Source organism: Siphateles boraxobius, unplaced genomic scaffold (genome assembly GCF_051911475.1).
Source record: "Siphateles boraxobius isolate OS27281-9 unplaced genomic scaffold, OSU_SipBor_1 86, whole genome shotgun sequence".
NCBI classification, from domain to species: Eukaryota; Metazoa; Chordata; class Actinopteri; order Cypriniformes; family Leuciscidae; genus Siphateles; species Siphateles boraxobius.
The window spans coordinates 10,995,001-11,022,500 of record NW_027509215.1 but is presented as its reverse complement, the minus strand read 5'-3'; the positions used below and the strand labels follow the sequence as shown (position 1 = coordinate 11,022,500).

The following is a 27,500-nucleotide window of genomic DNA, read 5'->3' as shown; positions in this document are numbered from 1 at the left end:
GGTGTGGTTGTTATGGTGTTGCTAGGCGGTTGCTAGGGTGCTCTGGGTGGTTGCTAGGGTATTGTGGATGTCGCTAGGATGTTGCTATGTGGTTGCTAGGGTGTTCTGTGTGGTTGCTAGGCGCTTTTTAGGGTGTTCTGGGTGGTTGCTAGGTGGCTGCTAGGGTATTCTAGGTGGTCACTAGGGCGTTGCTAGGAGGTTGCTAGGGTGTTATGTGTGGTTGCTAGGCAGTTGCTAAGGTATCTTTGGTGGTTGCTAAGGTGTTCTGAGTAGTTGCTAGGTGGTTGCTAGGGTGTTCTGGGTGGTTGCTAGGCGGTTGCTAGGGTATTCTGGTATTTTAATAGGATATAAATCATTTTATTAACATATTTTTGTTTGCTGGAAATAGACATTTTTTCCTCACGTGACCCGCACATTATGAGGGATTGTTGATGTCCGCTGAAGAGGAAAACCGTTTCGGATTAAAGATTATGAAGACAAACATTTATGTTTTAGTTTTGTAAATGTATATATTTAGAGATTGAACTTCATTTAATTAGACATTTGCCACAGGAAAAATAAATGTCCTGTGCAAAAAATATCGCTGGCTCAACAGGAGGAGCTTGAATTGTTCTGAGATCAGGATCTGTTTGATGTGGTGAACACACACACACACACACACACACACACACTCTCTCTCTCTCTCTCTCTCTCTCTCTCTCTCTCTCTCTCTCTCTCTCTCTCTCTCTCTCTCAGAAGGCTCTGCGCAGGATTCTCTTGAATTCTCCGACATGGTTTTCCGTGGATTTCTCCATGTTCTCCTGTGGGAGCAATAGGCTAACTCATCGATATATATGAATCGATGATTCTGTGTCGCGAGTGTTTCAGATGCGTGTCCTCGCGCGTCTCCAGTGCGTCGGGTCTGATGGATGCTGTCGGAGTGAATATAGTCTAGTTCTGGATAAAAGAGAAACTTCATGTGTGATTAATCTGAGGAAGATCCTTAGCGAAACTCATTCTGTGGGAATAACAATGGCTGTGTCTGTGCTTCTGCTAGTGCTGTCGATCGGTGAGTGTTTTCATTCATTTATAATGTCGTGTTTAGAGATTGATAAGTATATTAATGTGTCATAATCATATTAATTAGAAATGTCGTCGGTAGCCTATCGTCAGACAGTCAAAATACTTAACGCAAAAGACATCAGGGATATGTTGTAGTCTTTTCTAAAGAAGAAATGTTTAGGCTATATTAATTACAACTTAAATTGCATTCAAAGTTGCATTTAAAACCAGATTTTCGTTATATTCCAGCATTTGAGTGCTGTTTTATCTAGTAGGGAATTCACTTGTGTCATAATAGATCAAACTGGATAGTTAAAAACTAATTGAGTTTGACCTGTAGTGAAAATCAGAAACCGCAAAACTTGTGATTCTTTCAAAACGGTTCTCATATAATATAATAATAATTCTGTACTGTTAATTAAGCTGTTTTATGTAGCCCAATAATTGATTAGATATTGATTTTCAGGGTCATTTTAAACTTAATATTGGAGACTCTGAAGTCAGACAACCCTATAAAGGGTGTTTGTGCCCTAAAATGTCAAATGTATGGGGAATTTTTGCAACTTCTGGTTAATTTCTGGCCCTATTAGATAATTGTGTGTGTGTGTGTGTGTGTGTGTGTGTGTGTGTATATAAGGGGATAGTTTGTACTATTAAACATAACGTAGAATGTGCCTACTGTACTATTAAGGTACAATAACAAAAAATATTGTTTTTCTGCACACACGTGCAATGGATCTCATAAAGTGTCACGTGGGCAGAGAGCGCGATTACCGGACTGTGTTTGACCCGTTTCATCAGCTGGAGATGACAAACGTTTGGCAGCCACTTCAAACGGAGACGCCAGATAAAAAGATATTTTCATGTGCACTTTCATATGATCCAGTGTGTTTAAGAGAATCTAACGTTCAATTAAGTGGCGCATTATAGCAGGCTTTCCCAGCAGCCATAAACCAGTCGTCCGGCCAGATTAAAGCGTGCTGGGAATTTATAAGGGGAAAAACCTCAGGATCAGGTCAAAGAGAAGCCAAACAGACTCTGAAACTTTTCAGATATTAAACATAATCAAGCCCAAACTGTGTGTTTTCTGAGACACAACTTATGAAATACACGTTGGAAAGAAAAATATCGTTGAGAAAATCTTAAAAATGCTTAAATAATGTCTTTTATAATGAAAGTCAATGGGGTCCAATGTCATTTAGACGCAAACTTTACAATAAGGTTCATTAGTTAACATTAGTTAATGCATTAATAACATTAACTAACAATAAGCAATACATTTGTTGCTGTATTTGTTAATCTTTGTTAACTTTAGTTAATAAAAATACAGCTGTTCAATGTTTGTTCATGTTAGTTCACAGTGCAGACCTAATGTTAACAAGATTTTAATAAAGCATTAGTAAATGTTGAAATTAGCATTAACAAAGATTAATAAATGCTGTATGTGCAGTTCATTTAATGGTAACTATAGTTAACTAATTTTATCTAATGAACCTTATTGTAAAGTGTAACCAGACTCTAATGTTCTGGGTTATGAGTAAAATGAGGAAAGGATTATAATTTTTAATGTTTACATTAATCCTTTTCTCCAATGTGACTTACAAATGAATAGTACAACAAATGCCTGATACGTTCTGACGTCACAGAGAAACGTGATCGTCGATATTTACAACCATTGAGGCTCAGAAACGCAATCCAAACATGAGGATGTAGACTATAATTTCTAAACAGAATAAACCGACAAAATACATGTTTTTGTCTCAGAACATTTCTAAAATTATACAATATTATTTGGGAAAATAAAAAATAAATGTAAAAAAAAGTATGATATTATCCCTTTATTATGTTAAAATTCTGATACATAATCACCAAGTTTGAAATAATTTTCATTCAGGAATTGCTAGTAAATTTCACAAATATTTAGAAATAGATTGAATTGAACATTAAATTAAAAAAAAAAATATAAAGACTAAAATAATATTTTCTCGTAAAACATACTCCATAAATCTTTATTTACAACTTTGAAAAATCTAACAAAAAAAATGCAATAGGCCCCTAATAATGTTTTGCCCATTAAGTTATGTTCTCTGAATGATCAAAACGTCCAGGTTTTTAAATGTTTCAAACTGTTTTGTGAACATTCCATTTTGCAAACATTATTGGAATGTTGCTTAATTTTGAATGTTCTCTGAACATTCCAAAACAAGTAGTAGCATTTAAAGAACGTTAGACAAACGTTTAAATAAACGATGCATGAATGATTTCTTTTGAGGACATTATTAAAGAGCATTCTGGTAGAACGTTTGCTCATAACTTTAAGAGAACTTTTTCTGGTATCCTCCTCTAAATACATGTGGTTTATCTCTATTCTTATCCACATGAAACCCTTTCCTCCATTGAATCATTCACCTATTAAAACGTCTACAAGCTCATAAACTTGTATATATAATCAGAATTAACGAGAGGGCCGTTAAAGCGGCTCTCCGGAAGAAAGCGGCCCTCAGACGCTGAACACGTGTGGTAAAAAGCTTTGAGATGGACTTGTGTGGACTGAATGAGTGTGTGTGTGTGTGTGTGTGTGAGCTGTTACCTCAGCGATGGGATCGGGCCAGCTGGAAATGTTCTGGTGGTTTGGTCTCGGCTCTCGAGAGTTGTGGACGCTTTGATTCAGAAAGAAAGCGAGTGTTTGGCCCTGCTCGCTTCAGGATTAACAAAGGAAGGATGAAAATGCTCATGATTTGTCATGAATTAGTGTGAGAAACGAGACAGAAACAGAATAGAAGTCAGTTCACTGATCCCTCTAACGAATATTAAATCAAAAACTAGATTTTTGTATACTACAGGAACAAATTAAGCAGTCTGGGGTTTTTAATGCTTTTGAAAGAAGTATTTTCTTCGGAGCAATTAATGCTCACCCAAAATACACTAAAAAATATTATTCTAATGTAAATCAGGTGTTTTCTATGTGAATATATAGTAAAGTGTAATTTATTCCTGTGATCAAAGCTGAATTTTCTGCTTCAGTCTTCTGTGTCACATGATCCATTTGATGCTCAAGAAACACTTTTATTTTTTATTTTTTCCTCATCAGAATGTTATGAAACTTGATAAATGTTTTGGCACTTGCTGTGTGAACACAAAAAAATTATGGACATTATTCGAAAAGGTTAAATGGTCCTGAAAAGATAGTTACGTGTTGTTCGTGCATTAGAAATTAATGTAAGACGAGTTTCCTCTAGTGGAAGCGTTCGGTACTGCAGCCGAACAACATCTCACTGAACGCTCATTTACTCAGATATCAACCTTAAATTTGGAACACAACTTGTTTTATGGATTTGATTTTCTCCCAGTTTTAGAGTAAAATGTGTTTTGGAATATTAATTTCATATAAAAATTGAAAATAGTAATTTGGTGCATTTTTCCATAGTAAAATTCTATAACTTTTTTTTTAAAGTTTTAGTTGTGTATGCTCAAAAAGTGAATAAATGGATTATAACTACTGCATAAATATAATTTAGGATCATAAAATCCCTTAAAATTACAAAATGTTCAATAAAAAACATTATCAAACTAAAATATAGTACATTCATTTCGTCATAATGTGTCCTTGCTGAATGAAAGCATTGTAAAAAATTATTTGTTGGTTAAACTTAAAAAATATAAGTAACCAGGTTGCCTTAAAAATGTGTGGCATGTGTGATTAAAAAAGGTGTGACCGGCTGACATCACAGATCGCAGTAAAACGCTACTGTTTTTGTCTCGTTCAGATATACTTTTCTATACACTTACATAAATAAAAATAAAGGTTCTTTATTAGCATTGATGTTTCCATGAAAAACCTTTGAAATATCTTTCCATTGCGAGTTGAACCTTATCTATGCCATCACTGGGAAAACCGTCTTTTGGAAGCTTTATTTTTAAAGTCCCCCTTTGGTGAAAATCCAGCTTTTAATGTTGTTTATATGTCTATATGGTGTTTTTAATATGCTTTAAGACAAACCATGTGTAAATTCATAAGTCGACAGCATTGCTGAGTATTTTCTCCTTAAAACTGCAGTGAACCAAAGACAGTCTCAAAAACACGCTTTGAAATCGCTGGTGTTTCTGACCAAACGACCTTGTAACCAATCAGATCAACATGTGATCGCCAACGAGTGGACTTTTTGAGTGAGTGAGTGAGTGAGTGGAGGCGGGGCTCATTTGCATATCCATAGAACCGTGCATATTAAATGAGGCAAGGGTGTCAAGTTACATTCCAGATATTTTAAGGCATGAAGATTTATTTTTCAAGGAAAAAACCTTTAAATATGTAATTTTATGATCAAATATGAGTTTTAAGGGATATAATTATTGACTACAGGGGGACTTTAAGAGTGTAATTAGCTTTTTACTACAGTCTTTCACTGAGTGTACAACCTCGAGGACGGACGATTTCTGTCCACCTTGGCATTGCTTTTTCAGCAAGACTTTTGTCTCCTTTTTAAAAACTAGGATAAAAGAGACTAGGGCTGTAACGATATGCGTGCGATATGAAACCGAAATCGCAGCACTCAGTTCCACGAATTATCGCGGTTTGAGAAGGCAGAATCGTGTGATACACCCCTTCCAACTCCCAGAGTTAGCCTTCCTGTCCAGATCCAATCTTTAAATTACTATTTGTATTATTTAAAGTTAACATTATAAAATACGTAGACCTACACCACAAAACTAATTTTACCCATAGATATACACTAGAAGTCGCCTTGGGGTTCTAAACATGCGTCAAAACCGCCGCCATCTTGGAACAGGGGTCTTGTCATAGGAAGTAGCTTTTGTGCTGCGTATGGATGTTCACACGAACGAAATCTAAAAACCAGACAGCAAGTGATTACATTTCACAAGAATGTGATTTTTTATTTATTTCTCTGAACTCAATGATAAATACATGTCTGACCGTTGGAACGACCCAAAAAAAAAAAACTAGAAAATCGCATTCATAACGAGCTTTTCCTACATTGACGCTGATGCATTAAAGAGGAGGCGCTCCACTGTTCCATGAAGGCGGCTCTATTGATGCATTCGTTCCAATGAACTGCCGTAGCCAAGGCCACATCTAGTGTAGGCCTATATATCTATGAGTTTTACCTGTAACGGCCGTTTCAAACAGCAAGCGTCAGCGGCGCATATTTTCCCCCGGCGTGCATGTTAATCAATGAGTGCATTCCCACCGGGAGCGGGAGCGTCGCGTGAGCGTCGAGCAGGAGCGTCGCGTGCGCAGCAGTGAAGCGCGCGGGTTTCGGCGCTGTGAGTTTATTTTCGCGCTCAATTAAAGTGAAAGCACGCTTTTGATGGACGAAATAAATATGATTTCACACAAAAAGTGCCAAAAATGCACTAGGATAAACATATCTAGTGAGTTTTAACAAGAACTGGAGTAGGCCGGTACGGAGAGTTGGTTGAGGATCAGTGCCGATGTCTGTCGTGTCTAACGCAAGAGTTTCTCAGGAGAGAGATGACTTTGATACGAGGAAAGCATTGCTAATGTTTCCAGATGTGCTGACCGGAGTTTCCCTGGAGAACGAATTCACGATCCGTAAAGATAAATGCAGATGAAGGGTTAATAGGGGAAGCATGCAACTAATATAAATCACCACACTGCCAGTTATTTGATACGTGGATGGTAACACTTTACGGTAAAGGTTCAGTAGTTCACATTTACTAATAATGAACTGCACTAGTTAATCTTAAATGTAAATTTCAACATTTACTAATACTTTATTAAAATCTTAACATTATGCACTGTGAACTAACATGAACAAACAATGAACAGCTGTATTTTTTTATTAACTAACAGTAACAAAGATGAACAAAAACAAATGTATTTATCTAAGTTCATATAATGTTTAATAAATGAACCTTATTGTAAAGTGTTACAGATTAGGCTACTTTAAGAATGGCAAACATTTCTTCTGTTTCAAATTGTTTAAATATGCAAATGAGAGTTCTGATTCTTCACAAGTGATTCTTATATAAAAGGTTCTTTGTGGAACCAAAAAATGTTTCTTCTTACAGTGAAAACCCTTTATTCTTACTTTGAGAGGATTGTTTCAGCACTACTTCATGGTTGAAATGGTTAACGTTGTTATTCTGCATGCTCTCTCGACTCTGATGTAGTTTCTTGTCATGAACTTTGGGAATATATTTGCTGATGTTTCTGGTCTTGCGCTGGAATGCGTGTGTAATTCATGTGGAATCCAGAACTGAAGCCTCAGGCTCTGAAATACTTTAATTTCCAAGGTTTTAGTCCTCAAATTCTGCAGCTATTCCGGGTTTTCTCCTTTCATCTGGCGCCCGTATGCCGGTCCTGATCACGGGCCAGAAATGTGTTTGGTGTTATCTCAACCATGAGCTTTAGTTTCTCCAAGTGTCATTACACGAAATTTAAAAATGAATTATAATACCTTATCTCTTTCCAAAGCACCAGCTCGTTCCCACATTCATTACAGGTCTTTATATCCCCTAACATTCACACTTGAGTGTGTGTGTGTGTGTTGTGTGTTCTTTCATAAGTTCTTTCTGGAATTATTTTTTCCATTCAGCTTGAATTGTGGCCATGTGATCTAAACGATGTGTAGTTACTAGTTAGTATCTTTAAAACCATGTGTCATTCATTACAGTGTTTACTTGCAGATCTTTTGACATTTGTACATGCGTAAATTTCTCAAGTATTTACAGAATTAATTAACCCTTTCAATAATAACATAAACTGAAATTATAACTGGTAATTCAAAGTGCTTTACATTAAAACGATTATAAAATATGGATGCATGGATAGATATTCGGATGGACAGACAGATAGATGAATGGATGGATGGATGGATGGATAGATAGATAGATAGATAGATAGATAGATAGATAGATAGATAGATAGATAGATATTGTAATGCTTTGGAGTTATAGGGTTTTTTGTAATACAGCTATGTCATAATTATTCAACGCTGCTGTTTTTATTTGTATTTTATGATACACAATTGTGTTAAAAGTTTGGAAAGCCTTTGAGTTCGCTTGTGCTGTTACACAACCATACATTATCCCACGCATGTGCTAAACCTGAGGAGCAAATATGGCCAAATCAAACGAGAACAAACTGTTTTATTCCATTAGAAAGTCTATGGCTTCAAGGAGATTTCCAAAACGCTCAAAGTTTCTAGAGACTCAGCTGGCAGGATTATTGTGGGTGAGGGTGTTGAAGAAAAAGCACAATATCATTAAAAGGGAATAAAATGTTTGATCAGAGCAACTGAGAAAAACACTCAATTTACTGCCAAAGACTCGCAAGATGACATGATGACAGAAGGAAAAAACATTTCAATGCAGAGTAAGAAGAACACAAGCATGGCCTTCATGTCGGGAGATGTTGCTGAACGCCACTCTTGACCAAGAAGAACATAAAAGCCCGACTGGAATATGCTAAAACTCATTTGGATAGACCCGTGGAGTCCTGGAATAACGTTTAACAGAGGGATGTGACCAAACTGGAACATTGATGTTTTTCTGAGCAGAACATGGTCAAACATGGAGGCGTCATCGTTTTATGAATGGCTCACAGTCGTTGCTCTTTTACTCCTTCTGATTGGCCCAAATCACTTCTTACGTCAGCGAGTTCTGACCTTGTACGCGCGAAACAGCGGTAATCTTTATTCCGCGTAAGCGTTCACACAGCGCATATACACTGCAAATGCTTTTCTAACTTAGTATTTTTGTCTTGTTTCCAGTCCAAATATCAAAAAATTCTTAAATCAAGATGTATTTACTAGATGAGTAAAATGACATGAGATATGATGTCCTGTTTTCTGGGGGAATTAATCAAAATGAATTGAGTTAATGCTTTAAAAAAGCAAAATTATCTGCCAATGGGGAAAGAGAAATAATGTTAATTCAAACGGAAACAAGATTATTTTTCTGACCCTATTGACAGATAATTTAGCTTGTTTTGAGCAAAAACTCACTTAGTTTTTATTTATTTCCCCAGAAAACAAGTCTTAATATCTTATGTCATTTTTCTACTTTAGTAAATGCATCTTGATTTAAGAAATGCTTGATATTTGGACTGGAAACAAGACAAAAATACTAAGTTAGAAAAGCATTTTTTGCAGTGTGACCGGTAATTTTCTGGTAATGTTACAACTTCCCTTACTGGTAAATTTCCAGAACGAATGTACCGGTATATTTGAAAAGGTCCTGTTCACACATGATCTGTTACTGGTAATTTACCAGTAAAGACTGTGAGTGTTAAAGGGGCTAATGTCTTCTGTAGAATTTAGAATTTGTGTCATTATTTGTAAAGTGTAAGTTGCGTTTTCTTCCCTACTCTGCCGTTTAATGGAGTGATGTGACCAAACTGTAAATTTTATGTTTTTCTCCATGGTCAAATATGGAGGCGCTGCTGTCTTGTTATGCTGTGGAAATGGAAATTTTGACTGAATAAAGGACATCATGAAGTCTCTGAAGTATCAAGCCATTTTGGCAAAGACTGGTGCAGAGACTGAAGCTTGAGGATCAATGGACTTTCCTGCAGGACAGGAAGATCTTGGTTCAGGGATCAGTTGTAGACCATTCTTACATGGCCTGGACAGTCTTCAAATTAACATCTTATTGAAAATATTTGGTGGAATTTGAAGAAAGCGGTGGTAATGCGAAAACGAAAGATTATCAGTGATCTAGAAGCTTTTTCAAATGAGGAATGGGCCAATGGTGTGTTCAAGTCATGTTAAAAAAAGCTGAACGCACATGAACGCCACCACAAAAACGAGTGAAAAGCTCGGGATTTTCTTCTAAAAAAGTCTAATTATGATATAAAAAGCAAAAGTTATGATGTTAAAAGTAAACATTTTGACATATTGGCCTGGCTTCACACACAGGGCTTAGACTAGGCCAGGATTAGGCCTTAGTTCAAGTAGCTTTTATAATGCCCTTTTAGACATGCCTTGGAAAAAAACATTACTGGTGTGCATTTTGAGGCAACACAATGTCTTTGTGCAAATTGAAATTGCAAATTGCAAATACGACCAATGGAAACACGTCAATTCCGTAAAAACTCCCATATGTCGCAAAAACTTTTTTACGCTCACTTTGAGTGGTTTTTCAGGCAGTTCGAAAAAAAGAATATTTCTCAAAACTGCAATGGAAACAGTTTTTGGACATTACAGTCACATGACGTAGTAGATGAAGCGGTGTGTTTGCACAGAATACGAGACAGAGCTATTTATTAAACTCATAAAAGACTACTGGAATTACTGGAATACTGGATACTAAACAACAAAGAAATGGCACAATCAAGATCTCGAAGCAGAAACGAGGGAGAAACACCTAGAAACAGCCAATCACAGTATAAGGGATTTTCATTTTCCTTGCCATTAAAGCTTGGAAAACACACACACACACACACACACACACGTCTCCTTCGGTTAATAATAATTGCCAGTTCGGTGGATGGAATATACGTTAACGGTTCGGTTAATGGAAACATTGTCATTTCACAATAGTTTTTTATCGACATGTAGGAAATAGCGCAAAAGTTTTGTGCAATTTGTATCAGATGTCCTGTTAATCCTCATCTAAACAGTTGCTGTGTTTGATGTCCTCAGGGTGTGTGAAGGGCTCGTCGGACAGTCGTTCCCCTCGTCTGGCGCTGGAGAAGAGTCTCGGCTGGCCGTCCAAACACACACAGTGCCTCCACATGCTGAAACACCTGCACAACGGCGCCCGGATCACGGTCCAGATGCCGCCCGACATCGAGGGCCACTGGGTGTCCACCGGGTGAGAGCGTGAGAGTCTTTCTTTTATTTTCTTATTAAAGACTAGTATTAGAATTAGTATTCATTTATATTATCGATTTAACTGCACTGACAGTATTAGATGAGAAATAAACTTGAACTAAATTGATCTGAATAATGACACTATTAGCCCCTTTCACACAGCAATCCCAATAAATTACCGTAAAAATTGTCAAAATGATCCGGTAAACTAACGTAAAATTGTCAGTAAAAATGACCTGGTAAATTACAGTAAAAATTACCCCGTAAATTACCGTAAAATTTACAGTAAAAATTACTTTACCGGTAAATACAGAAATATGTGTTGAGTAAACAGTGTTGAGTAAATGCGTCATCTATGTCATAATTTTATGATTTTGTACGTGCAAAATACTAGTAATCTTCATTCCGCGTTCACACAGCGCATATTACCGGTAATTTACTGGTAATGTTGCAACTTCCCTTACTGGTAAATTTTCAAAAGGTCCTGTTCACACAAGATCTGTTACCGGTAATTTACCAGAATTTTGAATTTGTGATATAATTTATGAATTTTACAACATTAAAGTCTGCATTAAGCGTAAGTTGCGCAAGTATTTTCTTCCCTATTGTGCCATATATCTGAGTGAAAGGCTTCTCAAACAAGAATAAATGTGGGCGGGACTTGATTGTGTCTGTGAGGAATTGATTGGATGGTTGTGGTTTGCTATTGGCTGATCTCATGTGAGTGACAGGTTATAGCCCCGCCCACATCATCAGAGAAGAGAAGCTGCTAGAGGAACTTATTCTGATTCAAGATTACCAGCAAAGAAGCAATAATGATGTGCACTGATAAATAAACACTGAATGATGAACTTTATGAGTGTTGAATGACGGGTTTGTCATGACGCTTTCTGTTCCCTCATGGCAGCTGTGAGGTTCGGCCCGGTCCAGAGTTTCTCACTCGCTCGTACCGCTTCTTCCACAACAACACCTTCCAGGCTCTCCAGTTCTACTACGCCGACAACCACTGCACTGACCCGACATACACACTCCTCGTCCGGGGCCGACTGCGACTCCGACAGGCGTCCTGGATCATACGGGGTGGAACCGAGGCCGACTACCAGATCCACAGCACACAGGTATATGCTGTCATATACAGTCAAACCAAAAGTTATTCAGACACCTTCAACATTTCTCACATTATCACAGTTTATTCGCTTTACAGGTGAAACTCAAAAAATTTGAATATCGTGCAAAAGTCCGAAAATTAGAATATTACATGAAATCAATACAGAAATGTCGGCCGTATAAAAAAGTATAATCATGCATATCTATACAAGTTATTTATTCAAGAGCAGTGAGTCATTTTCTGTGTTCCCTTTGTGCTTTAGATGTAGATGTACTGTAGATATAAACGTGTCTTGACTTGACCAGAATCTGAATTTGTCTCATATTTGATGAAGTTTGCATCATTGATTCTGTTTATGACTGTGAAGCTGCTTTAAAACGATCTGTACTGTGGATATAAACATGCCTTTGTTAAAATTTCTGTTAACCAATTACCAGTTTTACCGTCTTTTCTCTGTAGCATTCTTTTACCGTTTACCGTTTTACCGTCTTTTCACTGTACCATTCTCTTACCATTTACCGTTTTTTCACTGTAGCATTCTTTTACCGTTTACCGTTTTACCGTCTTTTCACTGTAGCATTCTTTTACCGTTTACCGTTTTACCGTCTTTTCACTGTAGCATTCTTTTACCGTTTACCGTTTTACCGTCTTTTCACTGTAGCATTCTTTTACCGTTTACCGTTTTACCGTCTTTTCACTGTAGCATTCTTTTACCCTTTACCGTTTTTTCACTGTAGTATTCTTTTACCGTTTACCGTTTTTTCACTGTACCATTCTCTTACCATTTACCGTTTTTTCACTGTAGTATTCTTTTACCTTTTACCGTTTTACCGTCTTTTCACTGTAGCATTGCTTTACCGTTTAACGTCTTTTCACTGTAGCATTCTTTTACCGTTTATCGTTTTACCGTATTTTCACTGAAGCATGCTTTTACTGTTTATCGTTTTACTGTCTTTTCACTGTAGCATTATTTTACTGTTTACCGTCTTTTCACTGAAGCATGCTTTTACCGTTTATCGTTTTACTGTCTTTTCACTGTAGCATTTTTTTACTGTTTACCGTCTTTTCACTGTAGCATTTTTTACCATTTACCGTTTTATCGTCTTGTCATTGTAGCATTCTTTTACCATTTACCGTTTTACCGTCTTTTCACTGTAGCATTCTTTTACCATTTACCGTTTTACCGTCTTTTCACTGTAGCATTCTTTTACCATTTACCGTTTTACCGTCTTTTCACTGTAGCATTCTTTTACCATTTACCGTTTTACCGTCTTTTCACTGTAGCATTCTTTTACCATTTACCGTCTTTTCTCTGTAGCATTCTTTTACCATTTACCGTCTTTTCTCTGTAGCATTCTTTTACCATTTACTGTTTTACTGTCTTTTCACTGTAGCATTCTTTTACCATTTACCGTCTTTTCTCTGTAGCATTCTTTTACCATTTACCGTTTTACCGTCTTTTCACTGTAGCATTCTTTTACTATTTACCGTCTTTTCTCTGTAGCATTCTTTTACCATTTACCGTTTTTTCACTGTAGCATTCTTTTACCATTTACCGTTTTACCATCTTTTCACTGTAGCATTCTTTTACCATTTACCGTCTTTTCTCTGTAGCATTCTTTTACCATTTACCGTCTTTTCACTGTAGTATTCTTTTACCATTTACCGTTTTACTGTCTTTTCACTGTAGCATTCTTTTACCATTTACCGTCTTTTCTCTGTAGCATTCTTTACCATTTACCGTTTTACTGTCTTTTCACTGTAGCATTCTTTTACCATTTACCGTTTTACTGTCTTTTCACTGTAGCATTCTTTTACCATTTACCGTTTTACCGTCTTTTCTCTGTAGCATTCTTTAACCATTTACCATTTTACTGTCTTTTCACTGTAGTATTCTTTTACCATTTATCGTTTTACTGTCTTTTCACTGTAGCATTCTTTTACCATTTACCGTTTTACTGTCTTTTCACTGTAGTATTCTTTTACCATTTACCGTTTTACTGTCTTTTCACTGTAGTATTCTTTTACCATTTACCGTTTTACTGTCTTTTCACTGTAGCATTCTTTTACCATTTACCGTCTTTTCTCTGTAGTATTCTTTTACCATTTACCGTTTTACTGTCTTTTCACTGTAGCATTCTTTTACCATTTATCGTTTTACTGTCTTTTCACTGTAGCATTCTTTTACCATTTACCGTTTTACTGTCTTTTCACTGTAGCATTCTTTTACCATTTACCGTTTTACTGTCTTTTCACTGTAGCTTCTTTTACCATTTACCGTTTTACCGTCTTTTCTCTGTAGCATTCTTTTACCATTTATCGTTTTACTGTCTTTTCACTGTAGCATTCTTTTACCATTTATCGTTTTACTGTCTTTTCACTGTAGCATTCTTTTACCATTTACCGTTTTACTGTCTTTTCACTGTAGTATTCTTTTACCATTTACCGTTTTACCGTCTTTTCACTGTAGTATTCTTTTACCATTTACCGTTTTACTGTCTTTTCACTGTAGCATTCTTTTACCATTTACCGTTTTACTGTCTTTTCACTGTAGCATTCTTTTACCATTTACCGTTTTACCGTCTTTTCTCTGTAGCATTCTTTTACCATTTATCGTTTTACCGTCTTTTCACAGTAGCATTCTTTTACCATTTACCGTTTTATCGTCTTTTCACAGTAGCATTCTTTTACCATTTACCGTTTTACCGTCTTTTCACTGTAGCATTCTTTTACCATTTACCGTTTTACCGTCTTTTCACAGTAGCATTCTTTTACCATTTACCGTTTTACCTTCTTTTCACTGTAGCATTCTTTTACCATTTACCGTTTTACCGTCTTTTCACTGTAGTATTCTTTTACCATTTACCGTTTTACCGTCTTTACACTGAAGCAGTCTTTTATGTTAAAATCACAAAATATTTTTTACAGTGTACTGTAGAAATAAATGTGTCTTGTCTCGACAGGTGGTGTGTCACTCGGCGTCGGTGGCTGAAGATCTCGGTCAGAAACTGAACCGCACCTGTAAAGGCTCCTCTCGGGATCCCGGATCCTGGGAGCCTCACGTGAGTTACGATCTGTGGAGCGACGAGAGCGTCTGCGACTGCGACTGGTATCGAGGCCTGAACTTCTCCATGCATGAGCTTCAGCTGCTGAGGCTGGAGAAACAGTACCTGCACCACAACCTGGATCACCTGGTGGAGGAGCTTTACCTGGGAGACGTTCACACCGATCCCGCGCAGAGGATTTACTACAGACCCTCCAGCTATCAGCCCGCGCTGCAGAACGCCAAGGTGAGCCCAGAAAACATTCAGCTCATTCGTCGTTCAGGTCATGTGTTTGTGAAACACTGTCTGAAAACTGTGGTAAAATCACTGTAATCTGCAGTCTGGAGAGACTGCTGTTATAAGTAGGTTTGGAACTGATGTAATGGAAAAAGCAACTAATAAATCATCTTAACAAAATATGTAAACATCCTTTTGTTAGGGTTAAACATCAAATGTTAGTTTTTTTTCCATTTAAAAAAACATAAATTTAAAAATAAATATTATTATTATTATAAAAAACATTATTATTTATTAAAAAATGCATTATTATTCATTACAAATACATATTTTTTATTATTATAAAATATGTAATATCCTAAGAAAAAGAAAAATATATACTTTACATAAAAGATTAGTTTTTTTCATTAAAAACAAATGTATAAAAAAGTTTTAAACATATACAAAAAATAATAATTATTAATATTATCATTTATTACAAAAATATGATTATTATTCAGTACAAATTATTATTATTATTAATTATAAAAAAACATTATTATTCATTAAAAAACTATATTATTATATTTTGTATAAAAATGCAATTTATAAATTTACAAAAAAGTTTGTAAACTTCTACAAAAATTTATTGTTATGAATATTATTCATTACAAAAAATTATATTATTATTCATTACAAAAATGTATTATTATTATTATTCATTACAACCTGCTTGAGGTCATATGTTTGTGAAACACTGTCTGAAAACTGTGGTAAAATCACTGTAATCTGCAGTCTGGAGAGACTTACTGCTGTTATAAGCAGGTTTAGAACTGATGTAATGGAAAAAGCAATTAATAAATCATGTGTTACCGAAAAATATATAAACATCCTTGGAAATTTTTGTTTTTATAGGCTTAAACATCAATTGTTAGCTTTTTGTTTTGTAAAAAAAAGAAGAAAGAAAAAGCAATTTACACATTTACAAAAACATTAAAAAAAAGAATTATAAAAAACATATTTCATTAAAATATTTTTTTTGTTATTATAAAAATATGTAAATATCCTTAAAAAATATATAGTGAATATAAAATATTAGTAATAATATAATAATAAAATTAATAATAAAAAACGTAATTCATTAAAAAAAGTGATTATACAAATATGTAAATATCCTTAAAAGAAAAAAATATATTGTAAATATAAATTATTAGTTATTTTTCATTAAAAACTAAATTACAAAAAAAGTTTTAAACATTTACAAAAATATTATTATTCAGTACAAAAATCAGGGTTATTCGCCACACGGCTCTGTTGTTTATCTTTAAACACGGGATGTTGATCTTTCTGCTCGACTGCTTCTTCATTCGGCACAGTTTAATCGGGAGGGTCTCAGTAATAATAATAAAGGAGAAGACGGCCATGTCTCGCTCTCGTCTCTGCTGAAACAAACCAAACCAAATTGTGGATGAAATAATATCGCAGCGCTCAGCTTCGAGTAAATATATGACTCTGATTTGAGGCTCAGGCTCGTGTTTTCTCTCTCAGTAAGAGCCAAAGACTTTTGACCACCAGCATATAGTGATGAAAACTAAGTACAGATAAACAGTCGTGCTCTTCTGTAAAAACCTATGGGTAAAGAAGATTAAAAACGAAAGAAAGGATTTGTTAAATTGACATTTATAATGTTACAAATGATTCTACTTCAAATAAATGCTGTTCTTTTGAACTTTCTATTCATCAAAGAATCCTGAAAAATCCTGAACTGTTTTCAAAATTGATAATAATCATAAATGTTTCTTGAGCATCAAATCATCATATTATAGTGATTTCTGAAGGATCATGTGACACTGAAGACTGGAGTAATGATGCTGAAAATTCAGCTTTGATCACAGGAATAAATTACACTTTACTATATATTCACATAGAAAAATATTTTCACAATTTTTACTGTGTTTTCCATCAAAAAACTAAGCCTTGGTGAGCGGAAAAGACTTGAAAACATTAAAAATGATTAAAAATCATGGTTATTCCAAACCTTTTCTGACTTTTATGAAAAAGCACGGAATAAATCTCTTTGATCATACATATTGATTTATTGCTATATGTTGCACACTGTGATTTCAATAAAGATATATTTAGTGTTTTTTTTTGTGTGCAAAAGAACAGCGTTTTCCCTTTACACATTATTATGTGCATAAACAGCTCTTTTTGGCACGTTGCTTCGTTTAAGTAGTTGCTTTTGTGACACAAACCAGCTTCGGTCGACATGAGCTCGTAAAAAATTTAATATAGAAATTCCTCTTTATGGAAAGATATTTACTTTTTTCTTGAGCTATTAAAAATGCTTTGCAAAATCAGCCACGCGCAGATCAAAAATCCTCAAGCATGTGGCATCCATTTCAATCCCATCATGCATTGCGTCATCGCACTCCATTAAAGCCCTGATTAACACATCGTCCCTAATTTTGCCACTCGACGGACATGATTGCAATTCCATCCCTGCGTCTCAAAAGCAGAAATGTGTGTGTGTGTTCATTGGTGGTTTTCTGGGCGGATCAGAGCCATGCTTTCTGCATGTGTGTATTCAGTGTCATGTGACTCATTTTATTGATTGTGTATTACAGATTTTCTTGATTGGTTACACACATTTTCTGAAAGCATGCCTCATACTCTCAGAACTCTACACACAAATCAAAACACACACACAAACACAATGGGCAAAACCCCTCAATTCTCCTGCAAAATGAAACATACATTCAAAACAATGTTATTTCTTCTCAAAAAGGAATTTTGTTTTCAAATGACACACAAACCATCATATGAATAGAACCAGCTGAACACTGATGTGCTCAATGTAAAACACTATCATGAATGGAAAACACTTCTTCTCCGTTCATCATAATGACTTTTGGTTCAGTGTTACACTCACTACAGACAGTACATACGTACATAAGTGTGTTGTAAAATATTTGAGAATATTGTTTTTATACTCAGAACACACAAATACACGGTAACAAATATATTTTATTTTTCCCACAAAAAAAATGTACACAGTGTACATCCAGTGTATTAAATATAATTTACAGTTTTGTAGTTGAAAGTATAATTTACAGTTTAAATATAATTTACAGTTTTGTAGTTTGAAAGTATCATTTACAGTTTTGCAGTTTGAGAGTATCATTTATAGTTTTGTAGTTTAAAAGTATCATTTACAGTTTTGTAGTTGAAAGTATAATTTACAGTTTAAATATAATTTACAGTTTTGCAGTTTGAGAGTATCATTTACAGTTTTGCAGTTTTGAAAGTATCATTTACAGTTTTGCAGTTTGAAAGTATCATTTACAGTTTTGCAGTTTGAAAGTATCATTTACAGTTTTGCAGTTTGAAAGTATCATTTACAGTTTTGCAGTTTGAAAGTATCATTTATAGTTTTGCAGTTTGAAAGTATCATTTACAGTTTTGCAGTTTGAAATTATCATTTATAGTTTTGCAGTTTGAAAGTATCATTTATAGTTTTGCAGTTTGAAAGTATCATTTATAGTTTTGCAGTTTGAAAGTATCATTTACAGTTTTGCAGTTTGAAAGTATCATGAAAGTATCATTTACAGTTTTGCAGTTTGAAATTATCATTTATAGTTTTGCAGTTTGAAAGTATCATTTATAGTTTTGCAGTTTGAAAGTATCATTTACAGTTTTGCAGTTTGAAAGTATCATTTACAGTTTTGCAGTTTGAAAGTATCATTTATAGTTTTGCAGTTTGAAAGTATCATTTATAGTTTTGCAGTTTGAAAGTATCATTAATAGTTTTGCAGTTTGAAAGTATCATTTATAGTTTTGCAGTTTGAAAGTATCATTTATAGTTTTGCAGTTTGAAAGTATCATTTATAGTTTTGCAGTTTGAAAGTATCATTTATAGTTTTGCAGTTTGAAAGTATAATTTATAGTTTTGTAGTTTGAAAGTATAATTTATAGTTGTGTAGTTTGAAAGTATCATTTATAGTTTTGTTTTTTAATTATCATTTACAGTTTAAATATCATTTACAGTAGTTTGAAAGTATAATTTACAGTTTAAATATCATTTTACAGTTTTGTAGTTTGAAAATATCATTTACAGTTTAAATATCTAGTTTTGCAGTTTGAATATATAATTTAGTTTAATATTATTTACAGTTTTTGTAGTTTGAAAGTATAATTTACAGTTTTGCAGTTGAAAGTATAATTTACAGTTTAAATATAATTTACAGTTTTGTATTTTGAAAGTATAATTTACAGTTTAAATATAATTTACAGTTTTGTATTTGAAAGTATCATTTACAGTTTAAATATAATTTACAGTTTTGCAGTTTGAAAGTATAATTTACAGTTTTGTAGTTTGAAGTATCATTTACAGTTTTGTAGTTTGAAGTATCATTTACAGTTTTGTAGTTTGAAAGTATCATTTACAGTTTTGTAGTTTGAAGTATCATTTACAGTTTTGTAGTTTGAAGTATCATTTACAGTTTTGTAGTTTGAAAGTATAATTTATAGTTTTGTAGTTTGAAGTATAATTTACAGTTTTGTAGTTTGAAGTATCATTTACAGTTTTGCAGTTTGAAGTATCATTTACAGTTTTGTAGTTTGAAGTATCATTTACAGTTTTGTAGTTTGAAAGTATAATTTATAGTTTTGTAGTTTGAAGTATCATTTACAGTTTTGTAGTTTGAAGTATCATTTACAGTTTTGTAGTTTGAAAGTATAATTTATAGTTTTGTAGTTTGAAGTATCATTTACAGTTTTGTAGTTTGAAGTATCATTTACAGTTTTGTAGTTTGAAAGTATAATTTACAGTTTTGTAGTTTGAAAGTATAATTTACAGTTTTGCAGTTTGAAAATATCATTTACAGTTTAAATATCTAGTTTTGCAGTTTGAATATATAATTTAGTTTAATATTATTTACAGTTTTTGTAGTTTGAAAGTATAATTTACAGTTTTGCAGTTGAAAGTATAATTTACAGTTTAAATATAATTTACAGTTTTGTATTTTGAAAGTATAATTTACAGTTTAAATATAATTTACAGTTTTGTATTTGAAAGTATCATTTACAGTTTAAATACAATTTACAGTTTTGCAGTTTGAAAGTATAATTTACAGTTTTGTAGTTTGAAGTATCATTTACAGTTTTGTAGTTTGAAAGTATAATTTACAGTTTTGTAGTTTGAAGTATCATTTACAGTTTTGTAGTTTGAAGTATCATTTGCAGTTTTGTAGTTTGAAAGTATAATTTATAGTTTTGTAGTTTGAAGTATCATTTACAGTTTTGTAGTTTGAAGTATCATTTACAGTTTTGTAGTTTGAAGTATCATTTACAGTTTTGTAGTTTGAAAGTATAATTTATAGTTTTGTAGTTTGAAAGTATCATTTACAGTTTTGTAGTTTGAAAGTATCATTTACAGTTTTGCAGTTTGAAAGTATCATTTACAGTTTTGCAGTTTGAAAGTATTATTTATAGTTTTGCAGTTTGAAAGTATCATTTATAGTTTTGCAGTTTGAAAGTATCATTTATAGTTTTGGAGTTTGAAAGTATCATTTATAGTTTTGCAGTTTGAAAGTATAATTTACAGTTTTGCAGTTTGAAAGTATCATTTATAGTTTTGCAGTTTGAAAGTATCATTTACAGTTTTGCAGTTTGAAAGTATCATTTATAGTTTTGCAGTTTGAAAGTATCATTTATAGTTTTGCAGTTTGAAAGTAACATTTATAGTTTTGCAGTTTGAAAGTGTCATTTACAGTTTTGTAGTTTGAAAGTATCATTTACAGTTTTGCAGTTTGAAAGTATCATTTACAGTTTTGCAGTTTGAAAGTATTATTTATAGTTTTGCAGTTTGAAAGTATCATTTATAGTTTTGCAGTTTGAAAGTATCATTTACAGTTTTGCAGTTTGAGAGTATCATTTATAGTTTTGTAGTTTGAAGTATAATTTACAGTTTTGTAGTTGAAATTATAAGTTACAGTTTAAATATAATTTACAGTTTTGTATTTTGAAAGTATCATTTACAGTTTAAATATAATTTACAATTTTGTAGTTTGAAGTATAATTTACAGTTTTGTAGTTGAAATTATAATTTACAGTTTAAATATAATTTATAGTTTTGCCATTTGAAAGTATCATTTATAGTTGTGTAGTTTGAAAGTATCATTTATAGTTTTGTTGTTTAATTATCATTTACAGTTTAAATATCATTTACAGTAGTTTGAAAGTATAATTTACAGTTTAAATATAATTTATAGTTTTGTAGTTTGAAAGTATAATTTATAGTTGTGTAGTTTGAAAGTATCATTTATAGTTTTGTTTTTTAATTATCATTTACAGTTTAAATATCATTTACAGTAGTTTGAAAGTATAATTTACAGTTTAAATATCATTTTACAGTTTTGTAGTTTGAAAATATCATTTACAGTTTAAATATCTAGTTTTGCAGTTTGAATATATAATTTAGTTTAATATTATTTACAGTTTTTGTAGTTTGAAAGTATAATTTACAGTTTTGCAGTTGAAAGTATAATTTACAGTTTAAATATAATTTACAGTTTTGTATTTTGAAAGTATAATTTACAGTTTAAATATAATTTACAGTTTTGTATTTGAAAGTATCATTTACAGTTTAAATATAATTTACAGTTTTGCAGTTTGAAAGTATAATTTACAGTTTTGTAGTTTGAAGTATCATTTACAGTTTTGTAGTTTGAAGTATCATTTACAGTTTTGTAGTTTGAAAGTATCATTTACAGTTTTGTAGTTTGAAGTATCATTTACAGTTTTGTAGTTTGAAGTATCATTTACAGTTTTGTAGTTTGAAAGTATAATTTATAGTTTTGTAGTTTGAAGTATAATTTACAGTTTTGTAGTTTGAAGTATCATTTACAGTTTTGCAGTTTGAAGTATCATTTACAGTTTTGTAGTTTGAAGTATCATTTACAGTTTTGTAGTTTGAAAGTATAATTTATAGTTTTGTAGTTTGAAGTATCATTTACAGTTTTGTAGTTTGAAGTATCATTTACAGTTTTGTAGTTTGAAAGTATAATTTATAGTTTTGTAGTTTGAAGTATCATTTACAGTTTTGTAGTTTGAAGTATCATTTACAGTTTTGTAGTTTGAAAGTATAATTTACAGTTTTGTAGTTTGAAAGTATAATTTACAGTTTTGCAGTTTGAAAATATCATTTACAGTTTAAATATCTAGTTTTGCAGTTTGAATATATAATTTAGTTTAATATTATTTACAGTTTTTGTAGTTTGAAAGTATAATTTACAGTTTTGCAGTTGAAAGTATAATTTACAGTTTAAATATAATTTACAGTTTTGTATTTTGAAAGTATAATTTACAGTTTAAATATAATTTACAGTTTTGTATTTGAAAGTATCATTTACAGTTTAAATACAATTTACAGTTTTGCAGTTTGAAAGTATAATTTACAGTTTTGTAGTTTGAAGTATCATTTACAGTTTTGTAGTTTGAAAGTATAATTTACAGTTTTGTAGTTTGAAGTATCATTTACAGTTTTGTAGTTTGAAGTATCATTTGCAGTTTTGTAGTTTGAAAGTATAATTTATAGTTTTGTAGTTTGAAGTATCATTTACAGTTTTGTAGTTTGAAGTATCATTTACAGTTTTGTAGTTTGAAGTATCATTTACAGTTTTGTAGTTTGAAAGTATAATTTATAGTTTTGTAGTTTGAAGTATCATTTACAGTTTTGTAGTTTGAAGTATCATTTACAGTTTTGTAGTTTGAAAGTATAATTTATAGTTTTGTAGTTTGAAGTATCATTTACAGTTTTGTAGTTTGAAGTATCATTTACAGTTTTGTAGTTTGAAAGTATAATTTACAGTTTTGTAGTTTGAAAGTATAATTTACAGTTTTGCAGTTTGAAAATATCATTTACAGTTTAAATATCTAGTTTTGCAGTTTGAATATATAATTTAGTTTAATATTATTTACAGTTTTTGTAGTTTGAAAGTATAATTTACAGTTTTGCAGTTGAAAGTATAATTTACAGTTTAAATATAATTTACAGTTTTGTATTTTGAAAGTATAATTTACAGTTTAAATATAATTTACAGTTTTGTATTTGAAAGTATCATTTACAGTTTAAATATAATTTACAGTTTTGCAGTTTGAAAGTATAATTTACAGTTTTGTAGTTTGAAGTATCATTTACAGTTTTGTAGTTTGAAAGTATAATTTACAGTTTTGTAGTTTGAAGTATCATTTACAGTTTTGTAGTTTGAAGTATCATTTACAGTTTTGTAGTTTGAAAGTATAATTTATAGTTTTGTAGTTTGAAGTATAATTTACAGTTTTGTATTTGAAAGTATCATTTACAGTTTAAATATAATTTACAGTTTTGCAGTTTGAAAGTATAATTTACAGTTTTGTAGTTTGAAGTATCATTTACAGTTTTGTAGTTTGAAGTATCATTTACAGTTTTGTAGTTTGAAAGTATCATTTACAGTTTTGTAGTTTGAAGTATCATTTACAGTTTTGTAGTTTGAAGTATCATTTACAGTTTTGTAGTTTGAAAGTATAATTTATAGTTTTGTAGTTTGAAGTATAATTTACAGTTTTGTAGTTTGAAGTATCATTTACAGTTTTGCAGTTTGAAGTATCATTTACAGTTTTGTAATTTGAAGTATCATTTACAGTTTTGTAGTTTGAAAGTATAATTTATAGTTTTGTAGTTTGAAGTATCATTTACAGTTTTGTAGTTTGAAGTATCATTTACAGTTTTGTAGTTTGAAAGTATAATTTATAGTTTTGTAGTTTGAAGTATCATTTACAGTTTTGTAGTTTGAAGTATCATTTACAGTTTTGTAGTTTGAAAGTATAATTTACAGTTTTGTAGTTTGAAAGTATAATTTACAGTTTTGCAGTTTGAAAATATCATTTACAGTTTAAATATCTAGTTTTGCAGTTTGAATATATAATTTAGTTTAATATTATTTACAGTTTTTGTAGTTTGAAAGTATAATTTACAGTTTTGCAGTTGAAAGTATAATTTACAGTTTAAATATAATTTACAGTTTTGTATTTTGAAAGTATAATTTACAGTTTAAATATAATTTACAGTTTTGTATTTGAAAGTATCATTTACAGTTTAAATACAATTTACAGTTTTGCAGTTTGAAAGTATAATTTACAGTTTTGTAGTTTGAAGTATCATTTACAGTTTTGTAGTTTGAAAGTATAATTTACAGTTTTGTAGTTTGAAGTATCATTTACAGTTTTGTAGTTTGAAGTATCATTTGCAGTTTTGTAGTTTGAAAGTATAATTTATAGTTTTGTAGTTTGAAGTATCATTTACAGTTTTGTAGTTTGAAGTATCATTTACAGTTTTGTAGTTTGAAGTATCATTTACAGTTTTGTAGTTTGAAAGTATAATTTATAGTTTTGTAGTTTGAAGTATCATTTACAGTTTTGTAGTTTGAAGTATCATTTACAGTTTTGTAGTTTGAAAGTATAATTTATAGTTTTGTAGTTTGAAGTATCATTTACAGTTTTGTAGTTTGAAGTATCATTTACAGTTTTGTAGTTTGAAAGTATAATTTACAGTTTTGTAGTTTGAAAGTATAATTTACAGTTTTGCAGTTTGAAAATATCATTTACAGTTTAAATATCTAGTTTTGCAGTTTGAATATATAATTTAGTTTAATATTATTTACAGTTTTTGTAGTTTGAAAGTATAATTTACAGTTTTGCAGTTGAAAGTATAATTTACAGTTTAAATATAATTTACAGTTTTGTATTTTGAAAGTATAATTTACAGTTTAAATATAATTTACAGTTTTGTATTTGAAAGTATCATTTACAGTTTAAATATAATTTACAGTTTTGCAGTTTGAAAGTATAATTTACAGTTTTGTAGTTTGAAGTATCATTTACAGTTTTGTAGTTTGAAAGTATAATTTACAGTTTTGTAGTTTGAAGTATCATTTACAGTTTTGTAGTTTGAAGTATCATTTACAGTTTTGTAGTTTGAAAGTATAATTTATAGTTTTGTAGTTTGAAGTATCATTTACAGTTTTGTAGTTTGAAGTATCATTTACAGTTTTGTAGTTTGAAAGTATAATTTACAGTTTTGTAGTTTGAAGTATCATTTACAGTTTTGCAGTTTGAAAGTATAATTTATAGTTTTGTAGTTTGAAAGTATAATTTACAGTTTTGCAGTTTGAAGTATCATTTACAGTTTTGTAGTTTGAAGTATCATTTACAGTTTTGTAGTTTGAAAGTATAATTTATAGTTTTGTAGTTTGAAGTATCATTTACAGTTTTGTAGTTTGAAGTATCATTTACAGTTTTGTAGTTTGAAGTATCATTTACAGTTTTGTAGTTTGAAAGTATAATTTATAGTTTTGTAGTTTGAAGTATCATTTACAGTTTTGTAGTTTGAAGTATCATTTACAGTTTTGTAGTTTGAAGTATCATTTACAGTTTTGTAGTTTGAAGTATCATTTACAGTTTTGTAGTTTGAAAGTATAATTTATAGTTTGGCAGTTTGAAGTATCATTTACAGTTTTGTAGTTTGAAGTATCATTTACAGTTTTGTAGTTTGAAGTATCATTTACAGTTTTGTAGTTTGAAGTATCATTTACAGTTTTGTAGTTTGAAAGTATAATTTATAGTTTTGTAGTTTGAAGTATCATTTACAGTTTTGTAGTTTGAAGTATCATTTACAGTTTTGTAGTTTGAAAGTATAATTTACAGTTTTGTAGTTTGAAAGTATAATTTACAGTTTTGCAGTTTGAAAATATCATTTACAGTTTAAATATCTAGTTTTGCAGTTTGAATATATAATTTAGTTTAATATTATTTACAGTTTTTGTAGTTTGAAAGTATAATTTACAGTTTTGCAGTTGAAAGTATAATTTACAGTTTAAATATAATTTACAGTTTTGTATTTTGAAAGTATAATTTACAGTTTAAATATAATTTACAGTTTTGTATTTGAAAGTATCATTTACAGTTTAAATATAATTTACAGTTTTGCAGTTTGAAAGTATAATTTACAGTTTTGTAGTTTGAAGTATCATTTACAGTTTTGTAGTTTGAAAGTATAATTTACAGTTTTGTAGTTTGAAGTATCATTTACAGTTTTGTAGTTTGAAGTATCATTTACAGTTTTGTAGTTTGAAAGTATAATTTATAGTTTTGTAGTTTGAAGTATCATTTACAGTTTTGTAGTTTGAAGTATCATTTACAGTTTTGTAGTTTGAAAGTATAATTTACAGTTTTGTAGTTTGAAGTATCATTTACAGTTTTGCAGTTTGAAAGTATAATTTATAGTTTTGTAGTTTGAAAGTATAATTTACAGTTTTGCAGTTTGAAGTATCATTTACAGTTTTGTAGTTTGAAGTATCATTTACAGTTTTGTAGTTTGAAAGTATAATTTATAGTTTTGTAGTTTGAAGTATCATTTACAGTTTTGTAGTTTGAAGTATCATTTACAGTTTTGTAGTTTGAAGTATCATTTACAGTTTTGTAGTTTGAAAGTATAATTTATAGTTTTGTAGTTTGAAGTATCATTTACAGTTTTGTAGTTTGAAGTATCATTTACAGTTTTGTAGTTTGAAGTATCATTTACAGTTTTGTAGTTTGAAGTATCATTTACAGTTTTGTAGTTTGAAAGTATAATTTATAGTTTGGCAGTTTGAAGTATCATTTACAGTTTTGTAGTTTGAAGTATCATTTACAGTTTTGTAGTTTGAAGTATCATTTACAGTTTTGTAGTTTGAAGTATCATTTACAGTTTTGTAGTTTGAAAGTATAATTTATAGTTTTGTAGTTTGAAGTATCATTTACAGTTTTGTAGTTTGAAGTATCATTTACAGTTTTGTAGTTTGAAAGTATAATTTACAGTTTTGTAGTTTGAAAGTATAATTTACAGTTTTGCAGTTTGAAAATATCATTTACAGTTTAAATATCTAGTTTTGCAGTTTGAATATATAATTTAGTTTAATATTATTTACAGTTTTTGTAGTTTGAAAGTATAATTTATAGTATTGCAATTTGAAAGTATTATTTACAGTTTAAATATAATTTACAGTTTTTGCAGTTTGAATATATAATTTACAGTTTAAATATCATTGTGAAAAGCCCTATGCAAATAAATGTGGACTGAATTGAAGATAATCAGATTCCGTGTCTCTGGTCTGTTGTCAGAACCACGATCTCAGCTGTGTCTCGTGTGGTATCGTGTCTCTCTCGGACTTCCTCCACCCGCCGGTTCTCCCGCACGGACCCGAGCTCGCGGTGAGT

At 31.3% G+C, this 27,500-nt stretch overlaps 1 protein-coding gene across 1 annotated transcript in view; it reads left to right on the top strand.

Moving 5' to 3' along the window:
• The first annotated feature begins 740 nt into the window (after window positions 1–740).
• LOC143731318 (protein APCDD1) overlaps window positions 741–27,500 on the top strand; it is a 29,186-nt gene continuing 2,426 nt past the window's right edge. Inside the window, exons 1-5 of the mRNA XM_077222160.1 lie at window positions 741–1,048; window positions 10,668–10,839; window positions 11,746–11,956; window positions 14,910–15,236; window positions 27,405–27,500. The exon at window positions 27,405–27,500 is cut by the window's right edge and continues 226 nt beyond it. Coding sequence (XP_077078275.1) covers window positions 868–1,048; window positions 10,668–10,839; window positions 11,746–11,956; window positions 14,910–15,236; window positions 27,405–27,500 — 987 coding nt within the window. The 5' untranslated portion in view covers window positions 741–867. The remainder of the gene's footprint in view (window positions 1,049–10,667; window positions 10,840–11,745; window positions 11,957–14,909; window positions 15,237–27,404) is intronic.